We start from the raw sequence: 26,116 nt of genomic DNA, 5'->3' as shown, positions 1-26,116 counted from the left end.
TTTTGTAGTCCACATCTATCTCCTGGACGTTGTGGAGCATCTCCATGGGCAGGAATCTATCCCCTATTCTGAGCCTGTCCTGCGATACTCGTTCTTTGTGTTTCTTATAATAACATTTATTGCAGTTATGTTTACATAAGAGATGAGGAGAGGATTGAGTTATTTAGTATTTCTAAGATTATTCTTTTTATTAAAAATTCGAAGCCACGAGTCTTATTCTGCTTAATCATAAATCAGTAGAATTCGTAAACCAGTTATTGGTAAATTAGTAAAGCTAATAAGATATTTGCATTTTTCTATTCAACACCAATGTTTTTTTTTTGGGGGGGGGGGAATAATTTATATTAAACTTGTTTATTTTTGTAGTTTTGTTCCATTCGCGGTTGCTAAGGCTATTATTTAATCACATTAAATACATAGATAAATAAATTTAAAAAATACAAAGTAATATTAGTGAGTACAAATAAACCTCTGTGCAAGACTTCCACTACAGAAGGAAGGTTTGTTCTGCGATGTTTTCAGTATGCACAATGATGACTTTACATCCTTAAGTTAGGGGTGTCTGGCCTGGTAGTATTTCAGTGGATAATACCAGCGCTTCCGAAAAGGGCTCTTTGAAAAAATTAATTTCCTACCAGGTGCAAAGACTGGCTTCCGATGACTGTTTCACAATGTTATCGTCCAACGAGTCCTGTGGCTACATATTATCCACTTTCGTGGAATGCTTCCTTTGACAAATACGCTACAGCCCAGTCCTACCAAGTAGGCCAGATATTTTAACTATTTATTACAATCCTGCTCATTTTACATTAACCCCTAGCATTGTTACTGTTATGGGCATTGCATCAAGCATACATGTAAAATTTTTCACTGTGCAATAAAGATAAATTAATCGCGGTCATATGTTGAGCGTAAAAATTTTTAAAATCCCACAAGTGACCAGTTCGCTGGGCAGAATGTTTTGTGTCAGTTATCGGAGAAGTAGAGGGTATTAGAGCGAGTTGATTTTGAGTATCATTGGGGCTTTTGCCTAAACTTCTTAAATCATAATAGTTGAAAGTAGCTTACGCGAAATAACTTAAGTTTCTTTGATAAAACAGAACTTTAAGCGACGTTGTACAAGTTTGTTTATTGGCGGCGGAATTAAACCCCAACCAATTAGTGTCGTGCCATTCTTTCAATATCTGAATAAGGACCACATCGCTCCGAAAGCTGCTAATCTTTTTTATCACGTTTAATTCATTCTCTACTTTTGTTTTGTTGCTTTTAATTTTAATGGTTTAAGTGTATATATTTTATTTATCTAGTTTGAATGAAGTTCCTATTTTTTTTCAGTTTTGTTGGTTGCAACAAGATATGTCTTACAAAAATTGCTTTTAAGATAGTATCATCCGTAATCAATGTTTAAAAAGATTCCGTGTGTGCTTTGAAACTTCTCTTTTGATATTTTTATTATAATTTTTTTGTTCCAGATTAACGCCCCCCTACATGGTCGTTATTGCTCTAGCGCTGCTTCTACCCGCTTTCGGTTCGGGTCCATTTTGGCACGAGACAGTCGATCCTATAACCAACACGTGTCGTCGTAGCTGGTGGACGAACTTGCTTTACATCAATAATTTTGCAGTGACTGCAGACCAGAGAGTAAGTGCAGTAATTTCAATCTATGCAATTCCCTTTTTTTTTGTATTAATTTTTTAAATTAATCCACTAAAATCCACTAATAAAGTAAAAAAAAAAATATTTAGAATCAGTTTTTTATTTTAATACAGTAGGACTTCATAAATCCGAAATTATCTGTCTCTTTTGAATATTTCTACAAGGGTGACCATACAAGGACAGGGCGCCTCCGTAGCCAGGTGGGAAGGAGCAGCAGTGCGTAGCACACGCTTCTTGATTAGACCGCGGTTCGAGTCCGTGACCACCAAATACGGAGGGTGCGGAAAGGTCAGGGAATGACCACTGCATATCCTCGGAGCAATATGGCTTTAGTTGCTAATGCTCCTAAAAACCAAACAACAACAACATACAAGGGCAGAGGGGAGGTCGGCTGGCCAGACTTGAAAAACAAAACAGCATCACCGGTACTGGGTTTATGCATAATTTTCTGTTATTAACTTACAAACACCAAGAAAGCAAACTTTTATACAGCATCCGCCAAAAAAAAAAAAAAATAAATAAAATAAATCCCACATCCCCTATCCTTCTCCTAGTTCTTCCTTGAATTTATTCAAACTGTCGACATTGACAACACCAGACGGACATTAGTCAAAAATCAACCACTCGCTGACTGAAGGCAACCATCGTCCACAGTTTGAATTTATGCCCTCTCAGGTGTATAGTCTAAGCAAGAGGAAGGATGCCATCAGCATTTAAATTGCTCAATCCATTCAAAGCCATAAACATCTTAATGAGATGAAACCGCAGATGACGCCTAGTCTCCAGACGCTACAGTTTTCAGAACCGAAGACAGGCTTCAGTTCTGCAAACAATGGGATAATCACCTCTTTATACCTTCAACCAAAATTCTTGTATATCGTTGACAAAATCCCACGAGCTGTCCTGACAGCCTCATTGCACTGTCACACAACTTCATGTCTGACTGCACTGTTACCCTCAGGTCGTTTATTCTGTACCAGTTAAGCGCAATACCACGCAGTTGGTATATTGATCGGGGATTACTTCCACTCATGTGCAGTTGCTTGCATTTGTCAATTTTAAATTACAGTTGCCGTTTCTCAGCTGATCTGCCTAATATTTCTTGTTTGCAATAGCTTACCCTGATTAGTCTCATTAATCACCCTGCCAAACTTTGTATCATGAGCAAATTTAGACATTAAGCCTGATATACCTTCATCAGTATCATTAATAAATACACAAAACAACAATGGACCTAGACCGATCCCTGTGGGAATTCACTAATAACATTAGTTCACTAAGACAAGTGTCCATTGATAACCACTATCTTTTCCAACTGAAACATCCCTTTATCCATAGCAGTAAATTTCCTTTAATGCCACGATACGCAAGTTGTACAGCAGTGTTTTATGTGCAACGGTATTAAAAGCTTTTGACATCTATATATGATGTCCAAATTACCTCCTGCATCTAGTTCCTTTTGTTATTCCATCAGAGCATCAAATCAGATTGGTCAGTCAAGATCGCCCATTAACAAATGCATGCTTTGAATGCAGTATAAATGCACTCCTGTCTAGGTGGGCCTGCATTACTTGTTTAACCAGTGACTCCATTATTTTGCCTGGAACAGAAGTTAAGCTAACAGGTCCGTAATTACTCGTGGCTATCTTTGATCCCCCTTTGTGAATTAGAGATACATTTGCACATCTCCAGTTCATAGGGACTTCACCTGAATCCAAAAATGCTCTCATAATTATGGCTAAGGTGCTTACTTCCTTTGCTGCCTCTCTTAATATAATTCGATAGATCCTATCCGCCCCAGTCGCTCTTTTTTATATCTAGCTTCAACAGTTTCTCTTCCACTTTCCTCTCAGTTACCACCCACAACATCATTTAACTGCCTGTTACAATTTGAACTTCTGTAATCCTCTTCCCTAAATAATTCCTCATGTGTGAATGTAGATGCAATATACTTATTCGGTTTGCAGCAACCTGAGCAGGATCATCGACAATTAACCATCGACGTCAAGTGGACCAATGTGATTCAACCTCTTCGTTCTACTGTTAATAAGTACCGAAGTCTTCGTTCCTTTTATTTGCATTCTTTGCCAGAGACTCCTCGTAATCTGCCTCACCTCCTTCGTGACTTGATTGCAGACTAGTTTATATCTAACATAGGCTTCTGTATCACCTGATAATTTATATGCATCAGGCGCATTTTTCTTCTCTGCCATAAGTCTCATCTGAGATTTATTTAGATCTAAGTCTGGAATGGCATTTCTTAGATGGTATGACGGAGTAATATGGCCTTAGTTGCTAATGCTCCTAAAAAAGAAAATAACATTTGGTTTGAAAAGCCTAGAAGCCCAGCCTCTATGATTACTTCTCTGAATGCTTCCCATTTAGAAATTCTTTTGATGGCATCATCAGTTGGTCCCACTATATAGAATTTAAAAATTGTACGAAACCACTGTAGTCCCTTTTTACGAAAGCAAATGATTTTTTTCCAGTCAACATGTGGAAAGGTAAAATTCTCCATTATAAGACATTTTGATTTATTTGTCCACTCCATTTCTCTGTACATCTGCTTGTTATACTAATCAGTCATTAGGCCTATAACACTCCTACCCTCATTCATTAGAAACTTCATGCAACTGTATGCAGTAGTATATAATCAGTACTGTATTTGATTACTAAAATCACATCGCGCCATTTATGCTTCCAATTAAAAATATTGGACGTTCTATGACCATACCAGAGACGGTTTCGAACTCTCAACTTTTATTTCTTAGGCAAGCACGGATTCACGTTTTGGCTTAATGGTGACCGCTATCGCTCTGTGAAGTTTATAGTGAACAGAGCTGTTGTATTAACAAAAAATATTCAAATGTGATATCCGAATAATACACTCGATTTTATTGTCCAATGGAAAGCTCTGTCTGAATTCGCGTAGATAAATTTTAAAATTATCAGTAATAATGTAACTGAATTAAGTTATGCTATCAGCTCACATGGAGTTTTCAGAAGCGTGGCCTGTGCAATGTCTTGAGAATGCCAGATTTTTAAGTTCTACTGTTGAATTAGACATCAGTTTAATAACCACGGATTTCGACTACTGTATTCTGTTATAGTTGGTTCCTCTATAACCAGGATTTTCTCTATCATAGTTTAGTCTCGACAGTACTGGAATTTTGATTACTGCACCTTCTGGTGTTTAATGTTTCATTCAAATTTAACAAATCTAAGAATATTCATAATATACACTTACAGAGAGGGCCATATGTCAGTTAACAGAGAATATTTTTTAAAATTTAGGTCTTGAAGCAATTTCATGGCCGTATTACTTTGTTAATATTAACCTTTTTATGTACATGATGCTAATTACGTCATTTAAGTGAATTGTTCAAATTGTTTGTCAGTAAATTAATTCTCGATAAACTGCCATATATAGATTATTCTATATATTAAAATTAATACGCGTGTTTAACATATTAATAGAAGTGGAAAATTCGAAATATTTGAGGCGAGGACAAAAAAAGTTTTGTCTACAAAAATTAGAGGTAATTTTTGTAGTATACATTTTCTGGCAAAGGAGGGGTGTATTATATAATCTATCTTTGCAAAAATTTCATTTGCCACTCTATATGCAGATGCACAGTATCAAGTTAAAATTTGTTTATTATACGCTGATACACAAGTATTTCAACTAAAACAGTTTAAAAACATCGAAAATCACGGGTATCGAATGAATCTTTTCCCCAATATCTCTGATATGATTATATGCATCTGTAAGATAATTTCTCAAATTGTGAAAATTCTGTGATATTTTTCGCATTTGCATCGTCAAGAATTATTTTATGATTCTGATAAAATATAAAATGGCTTAAAAGCTAAATGAAGGAGTTCACCAAATTTTGAACTTGTTTTGAATTTTACCACGAGAGAGAGAGAGAGAGAGAGAGAGAGAGAGAGAGAGAGAGAGAGAGAGAGAGAGAGAGAGAGATCATTGTATACACTATGCTATCCATGAAGAACAGAAATGTTGCTATTCTGTAGAATACAGAATATTATATAGATTTCTATTGTATATAGAATTCTGCCAATTCTCTACGTTTAGAGAATTAAGCTACCATAGTGTCACTTTCTGCCTTGGATGAACCTCATACGACGAATAAGCGATGTAATGATTCATTTTCATTGCTCACAGGCAGACAAGTTGTTTCATATTTGGTAGTTGAAACGATATTATGCAAAAAGAACGGATCTTAAACCAATCTTAATTTAAAAGCCTTAAAATGTTGTTTACTTGACGCTTTCTTTGTATGTAGGACTCTGACCCAAAGTCAAGGAAAAAACGCTTTGGCAGTCGCTCCGCTGTTTCCTCACTGGGCAAAATTTTGCCATGTTATTGTACTCAACATTCATTTCAAAGGTCAAGACTGCCGAACCCGTCTTTTGTAGGACAAGGAGTGTTGGCAGAGAAGGAAATAAAATAGAACCCACTCAGAATTGTCATCTGAGCAGCGGTTCCCAACCGGTGGTACTCAGACTCACTGAAGTAATACTTGAGAAAAAATATAATACATAACATTTACCCTATTATAGCAAAAGTTGTTGCAAGAAAATTTATTTATTTATTTTTTCGATATTTGAAACCCAAATCACAAACAAGGTTAGGGTCCCTGCTGATGACGAAAGCGCCAACAATAGCACTAAACACTTTCCTTTGTGTAGTTGCCTCAAGCGACTTAATGCTTGTTGGTCACAGTACTTCCCTGAACGAATAAACCATCACACTGAAAGAGGTCATCGACTTAGCGTCGATATTTCATTTAACAGTGGATTATGACGTTTTGTATAATTCGGTGAAAGTAAGACAGCCATAGGGAATATTTCAGCTTCAAATCTGGTTAAATGGTGGATTTGTTTGAAGGAAGGAAGAAGACTAACTTATATTCAAATGCTTTGCTAATGGCATTAAAATAATCGCTTTCATCCAGGATTAGGTAAAATACTATAATTTATTAATGACGAATTCAAATAATTTGTCGGAATTTCATTGAATGATTTCGACAGAACAGCAGCGAACTAGTTTTGTAAATTATGTAATCCTCTTTACATCAGAACCACTTACTGATTTTTGCTTGCGATACTCAGCATCCCTCGGTTTTCTTCGTCGTATCTACTTTTCAGATTAGTTTTGATCGTGGGGGGGGGGGGGGTTGTATTTAAAGAAATATCACGAGATATGCGAATCCAGTATTCCGGAATTTGACATTTCAAATTATTGGCAGACATTTTAACGATTCTTCACAAGAAGAATTACCTTCACAAATGAAGGTAATTCCTAAGTTTTCTGATGCCACTTTAAAATCCGTTATTTAATGACTACTGTTTTGGAATAAGTTTTAATTTCGTGTTTCTTTAAGATTTTAAGGATGACTTTGTCATCCTTAAAATCTCTTATGATGTTCTGTTTCACGGTGTGCAGACCTTGCTAGTTTAGTTCACGCACGTTGATTAAAGAATCCAATATGCATAAAAATCTGGGTGGTCACGATCTCTTTAAAATCAGAAGTCTAAAGTGTTTTTAGGAGTTTCATGGTTGTGATGGCTGTTTAGTAACTCAACTTCTAATTGTGATACAACTAATATAATGGCGCCTCCGTAGCCAGGTGGGAAGGAGCAGCAGTGCGTAGCACACGCTTCTTGATTAGACCGGGGTTCGAGCCCGTCACCACCAAATATGGAGGATGCGTAGAGGTCAGGGAATGACCACCGCATATCCCCGGAGCAATACAGCCTTAGTTGCTAATGCTCCTAAAAACTAACTAACTAACAACTAATATAATGGCATAATTAAGAGTGCCCCTTAAGTTCTTTTTCAGAGAAAACAGGCGTTTACGCCTGCTAGAACCTGCAAATTACTCTTAAATTTTCTTGAGAGTATAGATGTGGTTGATATTGCTGTATGGACAGTATGAGTTATTATAGACCACCCTTTTATTTCAACAACTAAAGTATCTATCTATATGGACAGTTTCACATTGAAAAATGAAAAACTGTCTAATGAGCTTCGAAGAACAAATGTACCCACCCTCTTTACGACGATTTCGGTAGTGTACCGGAGACAGCGGGAATTCAAGTCATTCGACATTAACAGCTTAAGGCAATAAAGGAGAACATGGCCTATACCCAGTTAAGAAACTCAAAGAAGACAATTTACCGAAGCAGAATTGTCTCCGTTTCACGGTGCGCAGGATAGTACATTCCATAAGTCTTTATGCAAAATAACCATGCTTCGGATTCTCCTGATTTTGGTTTTGGTTTTTTTTTTTCGGAGCATTAGCAACTAAGGCCATATTGCTCCGGTGCGGTGGTCATTCCCTGACCTTTCCGCATGCTTCGTATTTGGTGGTGACGGGCTCGAACCCCGGTCTAATCAAGAAGCGTGTGCTACGCACTGCTGCTCCTTCCCACCTGGCTACGGAGGCGCCTGCGGATTCTCCTGATCAACCGAGACTGCTTATACATATAATCAAAATTCAAGTTGTGTTGAAAATTAAATATTCACTTTACACGGGTTTTCAATTGTGGAAACCGATCTACAGTAAAAATGGAACTGGTTGTAGCGTATATTATGTCATTTACTCAGTATCTAAGAACTATTACAACGAGATATGAATAACCAATGTCTTCTTTTCTTTTATAGTGTCTGGAACATTCCTGGTATTTATCATGCGACTTCCAGCTCTACGTCATATCTTTAATTGTGTTAATCCCTCTAACTAGGTAAGTTAAAATTACTAACATTATTATTACATCGATACAAATTCGTTTAGTGAAATAAAATATCCACCCCTTGAACAGCCCGTTGGGCTGGCTAGCTAGCTTCTTAGGAGGATAATTGTCCTTTAAAATTTTTGAAATGTCCTTTTAATATCACAAACACATTAGAAAAGGAAGTTGCAAACGTGAAAAATTGCCATTGCTGCATTTCCCAATTTTTTGTACTTTGATAGATTCTCTCAGGCCACCTAAACCTGCAAAACTCGTACGTGTCTGTTTATTTATGTTTTTTTTTTAATATATGTATAGAAAATGAAGTTTCATCTGGCTAATCCAGTCATTTCAAACCGACTATCTAACTTTTAACTTATCTTACAACTGAAATGAATAACTTTTGTTATAATTATGTTTCCGATTATTTATCTGCCATTTGTTTTGTAATTATATAAACATGACAGGGATTATTGTATCAGTCGTTAGTGCAAGAATTGGGTTGGACAGTAATTACAAATGGATGAAACCAGTAGTCGGTTCTAGTCTGATTGGGCATCCCTTGGATTTCGGTTGAGTTATGATTTTTTTGCCTATGGTGAACGCTAGAGTGGAAACTATGAACAGAGAATAGCTTACACAAGCAGGAATTGGTATATTTCATGAAAATAAAGATGAGATAAGCCAGAGACAAATGAATTATGGATAAAAATTCATGTTGAAGTGGAAATGGCCCGTTCAATTTTTACAATTATATGCCTGTGAAAAAGACTGAAGTTTCTCTTTCTCTCTGCAGTATGTATTATTTAATTTCCTATGTCGTTTTAACTGAACAGTAAACAAATTTCTATTTTAATTGCTGTTTTATGATCATGAAAAAGATGATGCCAGGGAACCCAGAATTAAAAGATAATTTCATTGCTAAAACACCAACAGCAGTTTTTAAATTATAACATTTGTCGCTTTAATTAATGTCCTTATTTGGTGGGATCGAGTTAAGGTTTATAGCAGTCAGGGTCGATTCATACGAAAAAACCCTAATCTATCTCATCAGAGAAAGTAGTATAATTTAATTAAAGTTAAAACACCGATGTTATTGAAAATTTCCATTAGTGTTTTTGGTAGTGACCTTATGATTCCAGGGACCTGATAAATACTGTATTTTTATAAATCAGAAAAATGGATTGAAAGTAGATTTTTCTTAGAATACTGGCAAGTAACAACAAACTGTGTGCGATATTCTTCGATAATATTCGCAATAAGGTACACTAAAATAGATATTTAATTTAATCAACAGGTGGGCATAAGTACATACAAAAATTTATAGTTGCACTGCATACAGATTGTGTTTCTCCAGTTATTTTTTTCCTGTGGTTATTTTAATGTGTTTGTGAACAATCCGCAGTCAACTAAACATTATCATTGAATAAACTGCCGTTATTCCCCCGGGTATGCTTCACCACTTCGCTTAAAATTTTCCATTTGATTCGAGCGAGTTTAGCATAGAATTCCACGGCCTCCCACACTGGGAGGAAAAGACCTGAGGTCGAATTCCGTCAATGACGCAAAGGATTTTTATGGGCTTTTTTTCGAAACGTAGCTGAGTTAGTCGGTCTCAGGCGGCGATGGTAGCACGGTTTTTCTCCCGGGTATTTATGTTTTTCGTCCAGCAAACCGACCACAGAACACTCGCAATTCCAGACATAATACATAAGGTGGAATATGTTCTGGAGTCACTGATGCCTAAAGCCCAGCAACATCAACGACAATAGAATGGCAGGCACTTAAAACATATATTTAATGCGGTATGACCTTATACAAGAAGTCTACAACAAGCCAACCAAATTGCATGATCTTCTCGCGAGTATAACCGGAACATTTTTAAAAATGTACTGTATAATATCTATGCAATGTAAATTTTATTTGAATCGACAAATTTAAGAAATTAAAGAAGGCAATAAATTACTCTTGGTTTTTATGGGTACTTATTGAAAGACAAAAGAATTGAATATGTATAAACATAATTAATAATGTGAAAAAGAAATAAGCCATGAAATAGATATGTGAAAACAAAATCAGTTGTATGTTGTGAAATATTTTCGTTATTTCATTTCAGGTGGCCCATAGTGGGTCTCGCCATTAACTTCCTCCTCTTGGGAATTTCCATATTCGTCACAGGATTCCTCACGTACTATTATAGTCTCCCGCCGACGTTATTAGTAACATATCCGGATCCAGAGTAAGTATTGGAGAGAGAGAAAGTGCTATTAATAAGAAAGCAACACTTGGCTATATAATATTGCACATTTGGCTCTGATAGAAAACCTAACTAGTGACTGCTGAGCCCGAGAAAAAGAAATGTTCTTTTTTAGAACTGGTCGCATTTTGTAACATTAAAATTTTTTATTGATAACTGAAAACGTAGAAACAAAAGGCTAAGTAGTTTAGGAAGAACGATATTGTAATCAGAAGCAGTGTATAGTTGAGTACAATACCCTCATGGCCTGGCCGTGACGGTGCAATACCCTTTAATTCATTTGTCAAGTTTGATTGTACGTTACTGTCAGTAATTTTCCCATCAAGTTCGACACTCGTAGTCAAACTTGATAGGGAAATGATGTAGTGCAGCTCATAAATAGTTGCCTAACTCGCTTGTTTATTTTATGAAAGCATGATGTGTTTCTTGAATTTATTACCATTTTTTGATGTTCGCAGCTCATGTCAAGTCTGCTATCATTTCTCGTTGAGTTCAATACTGTTTTTTTTCTTCAACATGCGTCGTCTTATGAGGATATTTGCAAATGGTTTGTTTTTATTGCGATATTCAATTACCATTATTATTAATTGGGCTGAATTTTGGAGAAGACCAAACCTAAAATCTTTTGTAATAACAAATATAATTCCAGCAAACTAATAAATATTCTCCGAGGTTGACATTAAACTCCACGAAACATCCAAAAATAGTTATGAACTTACATTTTATTGCTGATATTGCAAACTGGCTCACCTCGTACAAATGAATGTAGAATGGAACCAATTAAAAATATTTCTTAAATTATTAGAATTTGGTAATCTGTAAATTGTACCACCACCAAACTGATTTCAAAATGGGTAGTAGCGTAGGTAGCACAAATATTCTGCATGAAATTCGAAGAAACTGCTCTGTCTGTAGCTCCCTGTAGAAGAAATTGCTCAGTTGGAATATAACTGAGGAAATTTTTTCATCCGAAGCTTTATCAAGTTATTAGCATACTGAAGATGGCCGTCCTGTACGAAGAAGATATTCCTGTATTTATTTTTTGATGTCATAGCTGGTCTTATTCATTTTTAACATCGTAGATAGCTTCCATCAGTAAATACTCTTGGCACATTACCCTAGGGTTTAGCTGTTGTGTGAATACCATATAGACATTCTGAATTTAACAACAAACTCGAACTTGGAGAAATATTGCTTGTTTCGCCCAAAGAATTCAACCTAGAAAGAGCACAAGCAGCAATATAGAAGAATTTCCCTTAGAAAATTGCAAAAATTGATCTGCATTACAACTTACACTAGTGAACTGCGTATTCATTCTCTTACCATTCGCTGGTAAGTATACAGATATGTTCACCTATGAGAATCTAATTCGACTGCTTCAGAGAATGTTCAGGACTCGTGCCTTCGATATTCCCACTGCCATTATTTCGCACAAATATAGTTCTTGCTAATGTGGATATATCAACGGATTATTAGTTTCGAAACTTTTGTTCTTTTTCGTTCCTTTCCAGTTTTTTCTTCTAAAGAGCACTCATTTTTTTACAATTTTTCACGGAGATTGAATCAGAATGAAGAGTTCTGGGTAGAGAGAACGAAAACGGTGCTCATTTAAACCCGAAATTACCACTTATGAACTTGTACGGACGGTTATTAAACGTTTTTTCATAAATCCTCGAAAGAAGCGACGTAGACATTGTATATAATTTTGATTTATTGTTAATAGCCAATGAATAGTCCGTTAATCTTCGCTCTTTCTTTACAGGGAGAGAAATTTCTGGAGTCACATAATTCTCAGTAAACCCTACAGCCATCTTGGACCATACTGTGTGGGTATAGCGATCGGCTATTTATTTTACACGTGTCCTCAGATTCTGCTCAAACCGGTAAGCCATATTCAGGACTTTTTTAAAATCTAATTTTTAAAAACTGTTGAATAAAATACTTATATTCTCATGCTTTTGTCTTAATTCTAGTTCTTTGCCAAATTAATTTAGATTCTGAACGTTAGAAGTCACTCAGCGTGAAGTCACAAAACACTTTTTTTCACAGAAACTTAATCTGTGACGTTATTAAATTTTTATATAATGATTCAATCGAGTATACAAAACTTCTTATTATACAAAATTTAAATATAACGCTATATTTAAACAGGTATACACTAAAAGTATCGAATACCACTCTGATACTGGTGAAAATAGAATCAGCTGTAAAAGAGCCAACGAATCAGTTGCAGCAAGTACGAATCGAAGTACTGATTTGGGGAGAGGAGTTCGAAGGTGATTCAACTTTACGATATACCATTTCAATTCCAAAATCAACTGTAGTCTGTGAAAATAGGGAAGAATTAGAGATTCAACGATCCGGTTTGGTTATGGCAAATTAGCAGTAGAATATGGTCATATTCTACTATTAAAATGTAAGAGAATGTATGTTCTTTTATTTATTCCATGCAGTTTTGAAAACTCTATAACGAAACAAAATTCTCTTGGAGAGGGCTCGAGAGCATTTTGTTTCATGTTAGAGTTTTACGTCTATTTCCCCGGTGGATGTGCCTATGCTGAAAACAGATAGGTTAAAGAACCAAGTATCAACAGAAGAATTCGTAAGTATGTCCACAATATTTAATTTCTGCCATCAGCTGCAACTCGCCAGTCTAACGACTCCAAGAACATCAAAAGTTGCCCAATCTACGCGTCACTCTACGCACTATTTAAATCAGAAGTTCGAGTGTGCATTTGAATGAGGTGGTGACGGTGTGGGTTGCTTATCGTGGGGTCATTGTGTTTAGAATCCTCACTTCGTGTTCTACAGTGGCGTTCTGACAAATTCAGTACACCGTATACGTGAAAATCAGTTTGGAAGGAATCCTGCTCTTCTGATGATGACGCTCTCGGTCACAAAACTTGCATTACCTGATTTAAGGAGACGGATAAAAAATTGATACCCGGGAGTCCCAAAGCAGAGACCTCGTGGTTATCACAGTGGTGATTATCTCCGTGTTTATAAAAGGCCTGGGTGTGACTCCTGTCGAGACGGGATGAATTTTTATGGTCCCCGCCACCACCTCGCTGGACTTGTTAGATTCAGACGAGGATTGTGGTTTTTATTTATCGGAAACACTAGTTTTTCATCCTGAAAACCGATCAAAAAATACACGCAGACAAGACAGTGACGTCCCATGGTTTTAGTTTTTCCTGGTGCTTAAACATCAGAAACAGCTCTTATTTGAACCCACTAATCTTTTTTGGCATGCTCTAGAACGTTGGTTCGGACATGGCTAACTTGTTCATCTACGACTGTCAGATATATTGATAGAAGGAGCGGAACAAAAACAAATTATACTAGCCACCACAGTAACTTGAAAGCGATCCCAAATGGATCAGGTGTCATCATCCATGTGGGTCATTAATATACTAAACATAGGCTAAAAATACTGATATCCAAAAACATTTGAATAATACCGATTTGAGTTATTGAATACAATTTACTGAATTCTGCAGGTTCTCACATAGCGGACTGCCATGTTATTAAATCATTCCGCGTGCTTGGGCTACCAACTTCTGATCTAGAGATGCAGTGAATTTATATCATAAATTTGTTTTTGTAAGGTCTTTTTATAACGCTTTTTGGCTCGCACAACGGTAATTCTTCTTTATGATTAGTTCGTTCTTATTCCCGCAGTACCAACATTTTCTTGGATGGATCGGTGCCATTGCCTGTAATGCCGCTGTTGTCTATGGAGTGTACGAGTGGAATAGAGGCAACCTACCCAACATCGCTGTGACAGTTCTATATGCTGCAACTCATCGGACCGCTTGGGCACTTGGTCTGGCGTGGGTGACTTTCATCTGCGTCTCAGGCTACGGAGGTAAGTCTTTCGTTAAAGTAAGAGTAGAAATAATTTCCAAACACACAATTCTACTTCATATTCTTCGGATTGTACAAAATCGAAAATTTACCGATTAAATCTCGCAATACAATTCATTTATTATTATTATTATTATATTTACGAGGTTTAATAATCACTTAAAATGATTTGTATTGTTTATTGTAATAAATATATAAGAATCTATTATTTGCCGGAAATTATTTTAATTCCATGGTAAAAAACGGGTTTAACGTAAAAAACTTTTTTTTTTTTTTTTTTTTTTGGTTTTATTATCAGTATAATTAAGAGGATTTATATCTTTAACTTTGAAAACGAGGTGTCGTTCCACTGTCTAAAGCCTGTAATTGATGCAGATTAGGTAGAGTAATTGATCTGCGGAGAATTTTCCATCCTATAAAGGTTCTTAGCTCGGGGTAATCTATGTTAAAATTAGTTTTATCAAGTAGAAACAATGTATAGGTTAAATGACAAAAAATACTTTGTTATATCACATGAATATATTTTAATATGTATTTATTAAAGTGTTATCACGTCAATCTATACTTAAATATTGGCCATGTTTCAAAGTTCTACTGAATCCCGTCTTCAGGCCTCTTTAGCAGAGGAAGGTATTCGCCTCAAGTGTAGCTGCTTGCACTGCAACTACCTCAGGTAGTTCCAGTAAATTTTTCATGAAATTTGACGCCTTCATGTAATTTCAAATGAATGCTATTTTAAGCTTAGGAACAAGGGAATCAAGAGAACTATAAAAGTAGCTGCTACAACGGTACCACTCATTTCTAATGTTTAGTACGACCAATGCTGTACAGAATGCATCTAATTTAATTCTTTCTGTATACTATCCTTCTAAAATCAGTTCGTAAAGTGATTCTGTCTCCAAAAATAACTTCGTAACGAAAAAGGTCCTTGAATCCTACCTGGGGCTCTTCATAGGTGGTATAGGCTCAGGATTCATTTTCATAGAGAATAATACTCTTCCACATAGGGTTCGGCTGATCAACCAGTTCCTTCAAAGTCGGAATATTCTTCGGATAGAGTGGGCAGCCAAATCTCTGGACCTGAATTCAAATAATTGTGTCTGGCATACTTTGCGAAATAAACTGGGATACGTTGACTTCCTCTCCGGATCATCCTTTCTTTGTGGTCTGCCCTTGCAGAGGAGTGAAATTATTTATCATTAGCCTTATAAAGAGTGCAGAAGCTGATTGTAAGCTGCGATTCCCTCTACCGATTATGCAAAACTGCATAATCCAGGCGTTTCAGTACGGAGAATACCCTTAGCTTTGGGAGATTCAGGAACTTTGAAGTGTAATTTCTTTTTAAACTCAATATAACTGAGTGCCATAATAAATACATTTCACCAAAATATTTGATAGAAATGTAGAAAGCACCTTTTTCTTAGTTGACACTGACAGTTTGAAGAAATTACGGTCAACTGGATAGTTATCTATGTGAGGAGGGAAGCGCATAATTTTTGTATTTCCTTGTCTACTTTTGGGGGGGGGGGGAGGCGGTTCGGCTAAAGCCTATGGCATCCTGGCACTATAATCCAAAACGGTTAGTATTAGTTTCAATATTAGTATCAGTTTCAGAATGTCTTTCACCGATCTAAGTAGATCGGTACATCGCTCGGTAAGGCCCGTTCACTTTTTAGGTCCTAAGGAAAACTGATGGTTAATAATTTTATTAATGTGAAATTGAAAATTAAAGAGAAATATCTAAATCTGCAAATTCATGTTGTACTCTAGCTGAACAATACCCTGGTATAATTATTAGGAGTAAACATTTTTATTGCTAGACTAACTGTGATTAACAGTTTTCTCTAATTTGATAATAATCTTCACGTAGCGAGCTTTAATAGTAAGTTTAACTATTTCTGTGAGGAAAATAAAAAGGATTTCTTTCACATAGTTTGCTGCGTATACGTTATACTGAATGATTTTGTTTTCGTTTCAGGCATAATCAACAGGATACTCTCTTGGAAGGCATTCATCCCACTCAGTCGGCTCACCTACATGGCCTACCTCGTTAATCCTCTTATCCACTTCATCTTGACGGGGTACATTCGCGAAAGGTTACAGCAAAATCATATTATTTCGGTAAGACAATTTTGAACGAAATTAGTTTATTTCGCTAATATTATGGTCTACTACATGATTAAGATCAAGTTTCTTGAGTAAGCTGGAAGAACAGATGAGTTGGTTGTGTTGTTTTTCATTAAAAACCTTGGTTCATTATGCGTTGGTATACCATGTTGATAAGTTACGTCATTCTTGGTCGTTTTTGAATGAAAAATTCAAGTTTCTGCGTGAAAAATCGTATACTAATCCTTGAATTAACTTTCCTATCACATGGAAGTTAATGCGTGCATCTGCAAATTGTAAGCAGACTGGTTTGTTTTGAGCGATGAAAGGCCCAAAATAATTTCTCTCTCTAAGTAGAATCCCAGACCTGCGAGACTGGTTAAACGCCGCTCCAGAAAATGTCTGCCTTTTTAAATCTTGACCCTTCGAATCGGGTGGAGAGAGGCAAAATCAGTGTATGGGTGATGTCTTAATAAAGGCAGAGTTAAACAATTTAGCAATAGATATTTTGAATTGTGGTAAACTTTTATGCTAATTCAATTTTAGTCTCAGGATTTTGAAGTGATAAATCGGTTGGACACTTAGTTCTGATATCTGTTCCAAAAGGAAAAGGGCACAGTTTTATTTTTATTATTTTTTTAACAATCATTGCCTTCGTCGGTTATTTCTATCAAGATTACACCATAATAATAATAAGGGCAACATCTTTGCAGCAGCATTGTTTGTTTTAGATTATTTTCAGTAAATGTCAAAAATGCTAAGTCAATATTTCAATACAAGTGATTACATTGTTTAAATCCGAACTAAAATTGACAATAATTTAAGCTGATTAAAACCACATGACTATGATATTGAAAACCGAGACGCGCAAAGGTTTAATCCGGCAATGAGACTGTTTGATATTGGTAGAAAACCACATGAGCTTGGCAGAATGAAGAAAATCTTTTAAATATCAAAATATGAAAGTTACCGAAGAAACCTGCAGACTAATTGGAGTCAGGCTAACTGAAACCAAGAGGCGTCATTGTGCATGTCTGTAAATTGCATGAATTCTGTGGTCGGCTTGAACGTTCGAAGGATGAAAAACCCAGTTTTCAAGCGAAAATGACAAACCTGTCATCTAAACTTCACTAACTCGACCATGGAATGAGAAAACTCAATAAGCTCGCCCAAGGTTGAAATTAGAACATGCATTTTCTATATGGCGCTAAAAAAAATGGCCAAGAATTGAGCCAACTGTGGGAACCAACAGGCCACAGAAATGCATGCGAATGATGAGCTGGCTATAATTTTAGTTGCTTGGTTAATGGAGACTAAAAACAACTAAGGGATATAAACTTAACAAGAAAGGTCACCTCACTTATAAATCCTTGAATAAACAGGAAAATATATGCAAAATACTTGTCTGTTTAAAACAGTATTTATTCTGAATAATCCTATACGTGTAGTTGCTTAAACATACGTATATGTTCAAGCACTTACATGTGTAGGAAACTAATTGAAGAATGAATATTTTTCAAGTTTAGTATACACATGTGTCTTATTACACAGTAAATTGGTGCAAAGATATTATATTTGTTAACGCGAAGCTAAAATCCACATTTCTAACACATTATTATGCTATTTTGAATAAGGAAACTTACTCTTCAAACAGTTTTATCACACTTAGTATTTTTGGACACGACCCTTTTTTAAAATGTCAAGAATTAAATCTTAACGACTTCATTTTTCGATCAATTTGCAAAAGTAAAATCTTTTTTTCAAGACATGGGTAACAACCAAATTTCGAGTTGCTTTTTATTTCGAACAAAAGGAGATAAATTATTCAGAATATTCATCTGAATTTCTGAAAGTGCGTAAATTTTAATTCGCCATTCCTGGCCATAGTGCCAATCTAAAGGAATTTCGATTTCACGAGAACTTGGTGAACGGATGAAAGAAACCGGGTTTCAACAGATTCCTCCAAAATTTATGACTGTTAGGGCAATATTACTTTAAAGAATATAACTGAATGCAAGTACGGATTGGAATGGAATGAATAGTACGAAAGGAGTTACTAACTTAAACTCATCTAGTAATGATGTTTTTAACAGTTTAAAGTTAATTTTATTAAGCACCTTGTTTTTTAATAAATTATGTTTAATATTTCCTCAAAGAATACATTGAAACGAATTACAATTTTAAAATATTGCATATTCTTTTTTTCTGTCTACGGACCACCCATTCGTTTTGACAACTTTGAATTGTAACTTTTTTAATAATTTTTAAAGCTAATTTTCCAATTTTCTAGGCCTATTTCTTCTTCGGTCACATGATGACATCCTATGTTATATCGGCCGCCTTCTACCTCATGTTTGATTCGCCTGTCATGGTCCTGAAGAGAATGATCTTTGAGACGAACACGCCGCGAGCTCCACGAATGTCACTGCATGCCATGGCCGACTCCTTACCATCAGCTTATTTGGATCGACTAGGAAAGATTGCGCGAAAGCAAAGCAGGGAAGAACCAGAGCGAAGGAGGCGGCGATCTGGCTCCATCAGTCATATTCACATCAACCACATGTAGAATTACTCGGTTTTGTGAAATTCAGGGGGGGGGATGTTCGCGTCCTACTGATACCGAGGACCACCAAAGATGAAGTCGTGAGTGTTATGTGGGATGTGAGGCAGTGGCCTTCATCTGAACTAACGTGACTTTTAAATTTGTTTACTGCAGTGATTTTTATCCAAGGTGCCTTTTGTATTAGGCGCTGCATAGTCAGACCAGTGCCGCTTTACAGTAGGCTAAAACTACAGGGTTCGCTGGGACTAAAACAGGCAAAAATAGTCTTACGGTCATAAACAGCCGATAGAATTAAAGATAGAATAACACCTGGAATGAAACTGTCTATAAATCTTTGAGATCCCAGCAATGAGTCCAATTGCCACCTTTTTTCGCCATTCAGTTTGAGTATTTTGCTGTTCTGTCTTGCGATATTAACGATAAAATTCAATAAAAATTGTTGAAAATAACTTTTCCTTAAAAGCAGATATGGTCTCTACAACTCGTGTTACAACACATTTGGTACATTTCTGAGAGTTGACCCACTTGTTGCTATATGGGAATAATTAATATTTTCCTCAGTTCTAGGGACATTGGTGATCCTACAAAGCAGAATCGGTCCATGAACCAGGCTTGGTTTTTGCAACCATCGGCTACTGTTGATGTGTTAATTCAGTTTTTGTCCGCGATGTTGTTACTGAGACAGTCTGCCCTGTTGTGGTGAGGATAATCGCCATTGATCTCGGATTGATGTGAAGACAGTTCTGAAAGAAAGATACGGATTTTTCGTTTAACGCACACTGAGTTAGGACATTTCCTCGCTCAGAGTAATTGATCACACCAGAGTGCAGTTCACTATAATAAAGCATCCCTTCTCCAAATATCTTGTCATTGATTGTTGTACTTCTGGAACTCTTGTACAGATTAATTTCTCTGTTGTAAAAATAGCCCACATTTAGTTATTTGTAACAGATAAATGTGCGTTGTTATGAATAAATAACTTCAGACTCAGTCTCTCAGGTTTTAAATTGAGTTACGACATTTCATTTAACTGATGTTTAAATATTTCGAATTATATAAAAATATTTAACACCGTTTATTCTAGAACGCTAAATGTTAATATTACTTTCCCCATGAGCAAATTTAACGTTTTATTTCAGCTATACTACGAAACGGAGCCGAAATAATTTTATGGAAAGCAAAGGAATGGACCCATCCCCACAAAAACATCAATCAGAATAATTTGTTCATTACAATAGAAACCCGAGTTAAACACATTGTTTGTACACATCAGTGAAATAACTTTGACAAGTTACAGCCTTCTTTTCGTGAAAAATCGCTTATAAGCAAGACTTTTTTTTTTTGTAGCCTTTATTTGCATAATTTATAAACAAAAAATACATCAATATGCGATCCAAACAACAGAATACAATGATTTACTAATATATCAATAATGTAAATTAAATCTAAACAATCGATAAAATAAAGATATTTCACAAAAAATATACATCATACAAATAAAAGCAGTTGTTATTCATATTGTTGTCAGTAGCACCCCTGAGAGAGAGAGAGAGAGAGAGAGAGAGAGAGAGATTCTGTTGTATCGAATACCATGTATGGAATTCAAGGCAGAAAATATTGCTAACGTTAGTGCTTAAAATATTAATATTATATAGTGTTTGGCTGTACATTTATATTTATTACAAGTTGCGTCTTGTTACAACTTTAAACTATAAAAACTGAATGATGGTGGATAATACTTGGTAGGGGAATCCATTGTGGGCTTTAAGATTGTAATATTTCATAAGCGGTTTGGCACCATCGCGATTTAATATGCGTAATTATATCATTTGCTATGTCTGGTCCCTGACTAGCATTGTTCCACAGAAAACATCTAGAAAGACGATGTTTTAAAAAGGATGGGTACGAGATAAAATAATACTAGAGAAAATATATCTCTCCTGCTATTTTGGTGTATAAACATCTAAATACATCACCATGCACACAAGGAAAGCAAGGTGACTGATAAAGTTGCCATTTTACTATGACTCTTTTTCTGCGTATAATATTGGAATTAAATATTTACAGACCTCGATGTACTGTCAGATGTTGCATACCCGAGTCCACAACTTACATTATGGCCCTTAAAAGAAACTATTTTACTGATGCTTCATTGATTATCAATTCCTCTTCTGAGTTTCTCGAAATGCCTGTAATACGAGTAAATAAGATAGAAATTTACTCTATCACTCTTCTGCTGTGGATTCATGTTTCCTTATGCATTCCCACCACCCTGGTTTCAATTTTTTGTTCACTGACGTTACTCCCTATCCAAATTTAAAGAAAGCAGATTTTTTGGGCTTTAATACTAAACTGTTGTATTCTTCTGTGATAGATTATTGGTTTCGCTCTCTCACTTCGCCCAAGAGTCTAATATAATTATATTGAGTTAGAACCCGTAATAGCGGGAGGGACTCCTAAAGACCTCCTCAATAGGACTGTAGCAAGCTGATTTCAGAGGGAGGAAGTAGGGTTTCTCCCGTTAGTTTTTCATCCTGCCTTCATCTAACATTTTTATGGCCTAATGTGATGAGCTATGTGAACAGTCGATACGCTGAAAAATTCCCAAAAATAAGAAATAGAGACTTAAACAGAAAGGAATGGGAGCGAAAGTACACAAACTGTACACTTTTTGAGTTATTTACATTCAGATTATTTTTTGCTGGAGTAATGGAATTAGAGCGTAAAATCTACTCGCAGAGAAAATTATTTGTAAACCGAAACAACGTTGCAGTTCAATTACCAGGTTAGACATTTTCGTGTTTAGTACAGAAGTTATGCAGGTTTATAAAAAGGAAAAGAAGTTGTCAAGATCATATTTCGATCAGTGGTGAACGACAAGTTCGTCAATGTCATTCAAATTAGACAAGGGGGTACAGGAAATCACTTCATTAGAAACAAAGCAATATTCCAGTTACAGTGAAGATGTTATGTCACATAACACTGAAACCTATAGGCTTTAATTGGTGCAGAGTGTTATAAATGGTTTTATAGTCAAATGGATCACTTGAATGATCATTACATCAATGGATAGTTGTGCGTGTACAGAAATACATTTGGAAGAAAATTTTTATACGAAGGCTTGGCATTGATATAAAATTTCAGTGTGGAATCACTAAAGAGAATTGAACTCCGCGCACCGTTACTTAAGGCTAGCGATATCCAAAGCACTCTTTAAAAATAAAAAAAGGTAAAACAACTGTTCAAGATATTACTGCACGATGATGCAGTAACTGTCCAATTAACTGTAATTAGCCAGAAATACAATTGGCTGGTTTTTCATAGAAGGGTCAGTGTGATGAAAGAAACGTGGGATAGGCAATGATTTTTTTTTTTTTGTAGAGTCTCGGTTCTCTCCTAGAAAGAGAAAGCATGGTTTAACGCAATCGTGAGCAGCAAGGTAGTTGCTGTTATCAATGAAGCCCTCTGCAATTCACAAGCTGAGCATTTTGCGGGGTCTTCGTAATATTCTTTGGGACACTGTGTGCTGATAAAGCCCTTCGAGGTCTCAAGAACGAATTCCATTACGTTTCCACTGTCAGGGCATTTCTTTCGCGCCTCTTCTCCAGCACATTTTAATAAATCTGCAGCGGCACTGTAATGAGAAAATAAGAAGATCAAATTAAGGAACGAGTCGAGTACCAGTTATGAAATACGAACATATTTGATTATAATGTTATCAATCCTATTCAGACTTTGCATTATTTCCTTTCTATGAAAGGAAATAGTGCAGAATCTTTTAACCACTATTATTGGTTAAAGGGGTTGTCACAGAAAAGAATTTTAATTCTTTTGTGTAAGAAAGAGGAGGGGAAGGGAGGAAATAAATCGAGATCAGGGTGTTTCAGAAGGCAAGTATTTCAAAAATAGTTAGAAAAATTGACAATTAATAAAACACATAAATCAATATAAATGTATTAAAATTAATATAAATTTAGGGGCATCTCCTTGATGGTACCAGGTCGAAATTTCGATAGAAAATCACTATAAACGGACACGAAACCCAAAACGAAAAACGTGTACATTAGAGAAACAAAAATTAGCAGATCATTGTCTTATCTCTTCGGGTGGTCGTGCAATCGCTGAATTTCAAGCATTAAAGAAATCCATGCACCGACGAACTGACAAACAAATTAAATCGCCAACGCAATAGATCTCAATAATGATTACCTTTATTCAACGAAAATGAATTATGCAATAACAGCTAAAACACTTACACACCAAACCATTGACGTGTCAATGGTTTGGTGTTGCCTTGGAGATATCCTTAGCTGTTATGTGAAGATTCTAATAGTTTTACATTTTTAAGCTGTTCGAAGAGAACTATTTCGGCATTGATGTTAAGGAGTGCTTAGTGGGACTAAAGAGAGGCTTGAAGTCTCTCTGTTTGCTGAAAAGTTTTAAAACATACATCAAATTCCCAGTTTTGATTTTGGGTTTGAATTTACCCACGCTCAAGTATATTTGATGAGAGTAATGTCATTTCTCACACGACACTCGCTTTAATAATTTGGAGAGAGAGAGAGAGAGAATATTTGTTGGCGATTGCATCTGCCATTTTCATAATTCTGAACTGAGACAATGCTTAATGATAAATATTAAGTTTCGATGCATAATCATCTCTCTGAGATAAGGTTACATGAGGAAGTTAATAAAAAAAAATATGCGCGTTAACAAATATAAATAATTCGTGATTTATAGCGAAATAAATCAGCCCATCGACATAAAATTGTTACAAAGATTTTCTTAAAATAGTTTAAATAAGCGTTGACAGCGTTGACACTTTTAAATGGATCAGCACTCCTGTTCGTTTCTATTATTTTTTTTAATTTTAGCAATATTTCTGTAGTGGAAAGGGAATACTATGAAATCCGAGTTGAACACAAAACCATCCCAGGTTCACACATAATGTATGTTGAAAATTTGGCAGCATTTTTCTTGTCGCTTAATGCGAAAACATACTTTCATTTATGACGGTTGGGGGTGGGGGACAAGGGATGTGAAATCAGACCTGAAATTTTCTCGAAGACCAAGAGAACATAGGTTGAAATTTTGGCAGCGATCTGACTTTTCGTTCTAAGGAAATACGCGAAATATACGTTTAATTATGTGAACAGATTCTGTGGTCAGTGGGGAGAAGTGCAGGGTAGATTGACTGATCTTAAACTTTTCCGCGGACCAACGAAATATACGGTGAAAATATAGATTGAACATTTTCTCATTAAGTAACGTTTACACATCAGATAAGTTTCCATCCTTCAAGGCAAAAACTGTAGAGACTTAGTATGTCAGGTGTATTTAGTATGTCAGTACACCTGACATACAAGTACTTAGTATGTCAGGTGTGTTGTTCCAGACATTTTTCAGGACATCAACCTCAGCGCTGTCTATTCCTAGGCACTTGACGAATCTGGAGATTGTTATGGTGTCTTCGATCTCTGCCCACGTTAATGGTTTTTCGTGGAAGGGTCCACTGTGCATTAGATGCGCCATTCTCATCGATATGTGGGGGGGGGATGAATCACAGTGCGAGTCATCTTGCAGCACAATCATATCCAACAGTTTTCACATAGAATCTTCCTAAGTTGTGGTTTCATTGTTTGCTGTATCCATGATGGTTTGGAAAATCTCACCAGCTTGTATTTTAGGTGAGAATAATTTATGGATGAGTCCTTACGAAGATAATATGCGCATATGCATATATGCTAACGTGCCAAAAACTCCAAATGCACAACACCAGATGTCATGTTTAAGTCTACAACTGACTATGGAGAACTGTCATCATTCGCGCATGTTTGTTCAGGTCGGACTTAAGACTGCAATTAACAGGCTATAGCATCTTCAGTTGAGGTTAAAGTGCAATTAAGTTGTAATTTTTAATCATTACTTATACCCCCTCATAGAAGTTTTGAACATATTAAAAATCTGAAGTTTTTCTGCTGTATGACTTTGAAGAAATCAGAAGTGAATAAGTGTCTCCGTGTTCCAAAATCCTTTTGCTAATAAAAAATAAAATTAACAAATAAGACAAACGTTTATGAACAATAGTGGTTGTAGCCCTCCAGGTGTCTATGGTAATTTTAGCATAATACCTTCGTCTTTGAGCTTACAGGGTATTTAGAATTTTGAAATATGGCATTTCCATTATCACTGTACGACCCGGATGCTACTATCATATGCTGCTGAGTAGTGCAATTGAGACACTGAACATTGGAGCCGAGGTTTGTGAATTTTCTGATGAGTCAATATTCAGCATGATTGCGGTTCTCGACCCATTTACAGGTTGAAGAGAAAACGTGGTGTGCGATGGAAAATTACACTTTTGGTGTTGTGGGAAGGCACCGCCGTTAATGGCCACACGTCTCTTCGTTTATGAGGGAAGATATTGACTGATCGATGATATCGGGATGAAATCTTCGGCTCTTCATGAGGAGCCCCACCACTCCCCAGTTGTGTATTGTGAACAATAACGCATCACCCATGAGACGGTTGATTCATGAATTTCTGAAAAGTGAAGATATCTGGAGAATAGAATGTCCTGCCTGATTCCCAGACCTTAACCGTAAACAACCTGCCTGATACTTTTTGGGGAGGCGAACTGAAAGCGTTAACTTTCCCCAGGTACCTACACGAGCTAAAATCAAAGGAATGGGATTTATTGCCCACGGCCTCCCTGAATAAGGTTATTAGCAATAGGGAAGGTGATTAATAAGGTTATTAGCAATAGGGAATTACACCCCTCCCTATTAATCCTCGTGTGCCCCTCTATTTATAGTACGAAATTAGTGGTTTTTACTTTGACATGCACATTCATTGTACTTTGAGTGGGAAGATAAGAGTTCTTCATGACGAAAAAATCTTACTGGAAT

The 26,116-nt window shown here is 36.1% G+C and overlaps 2 protein-coding genes across 4 annotated transcripts in view; one reads left to right on the top strand and one right to left on the bottom strand.

The window, feature by feature from the left end:
• The window catches only part of LOC150089455 (nose resistant to fluoxetine protein 6-like), a 129,952-nt gene extending 109,751 nt beyond the window's left edge, over nucleotides 1–20,201 (top strand). For all 3 annotated transcript variants that reach the window (XM_090389498.1, XM_090389500.1, XM_090389499.1), the window contains exons 9-15: nucleotides 1,473–1,641; nucleotides 8,348–8,427; nucleotides 10,532–10,654; nucleotides 12,435–12,555; nucleotides 14,354–14,540; nucleotides 16,518–16,660; nucleotides 18,936–20,201. In XM_090389498.1, the coding sequence (XP_090245624.1) occupies nucleotides 1,473–1,641; nucleotides 8,348–8,427; nucleotides 10,532–10,654; nucleotides 12,435–12,555; nucleotides 14,354–14,540; nucleotides 16,518–16,660; nucleotides 18,936–19,211 (1,099 nt within the window). In that variant the 3' untranslated portion in view covers nucleotides 19,212–20,201. The remainder of the gene's footprint in view (nucleotides 1–1,472; nucleotides 1,642–8,347; nucleotides 8,428–10,531; nucleotides 10,655–12,434; nucleotides 12,556–14,353; nucleotides 14,541–16,517; nucleotides 16,661–18,935) is intronic.
• Nucleotides 20,202–20,729: 528 nt separating this feature from the next.
• Nucleotides 20,730–26,116, bottom strand: part of LOC150089454 (uncharacterized) — a 29,108-nt gene continuing 23,721 nt past the window's right edge. Inside the window, exon 7 of the mRNA XM_090389497.1 lies at nucleotides 20,730–22,842. Coding sequence (XP_090245623.1) covers nucleotides 22,605–22,842 — 238 coding nt within the window. The 3' untranslated portion in view covers nucleotides 20,730–22,604. The remainder of the gene's footprint in view (nucleotides 22,843–26,116) is intronic.

The sequence above is a fragment of the Mastigoproctus giganteus genome, chromosome 2 (assembly GCF_048544385.1).
Source record: "Mastigoproctus giganteus isolate SK-2022 chromosome 2, ASM4854438v1, whole genome shotgun sequence".
Taxonomy (NCBI): domain Eukaryota; kingdom Metazoa; phylum Arthropoda; class Arachnida; order Uropygi; family Thelyphonidae; genus Mastigoproctus; species Mastigoproctus giganteus.
This window is presented reverse-complemented; position numbering and strand designations above follow the sequence as displayed.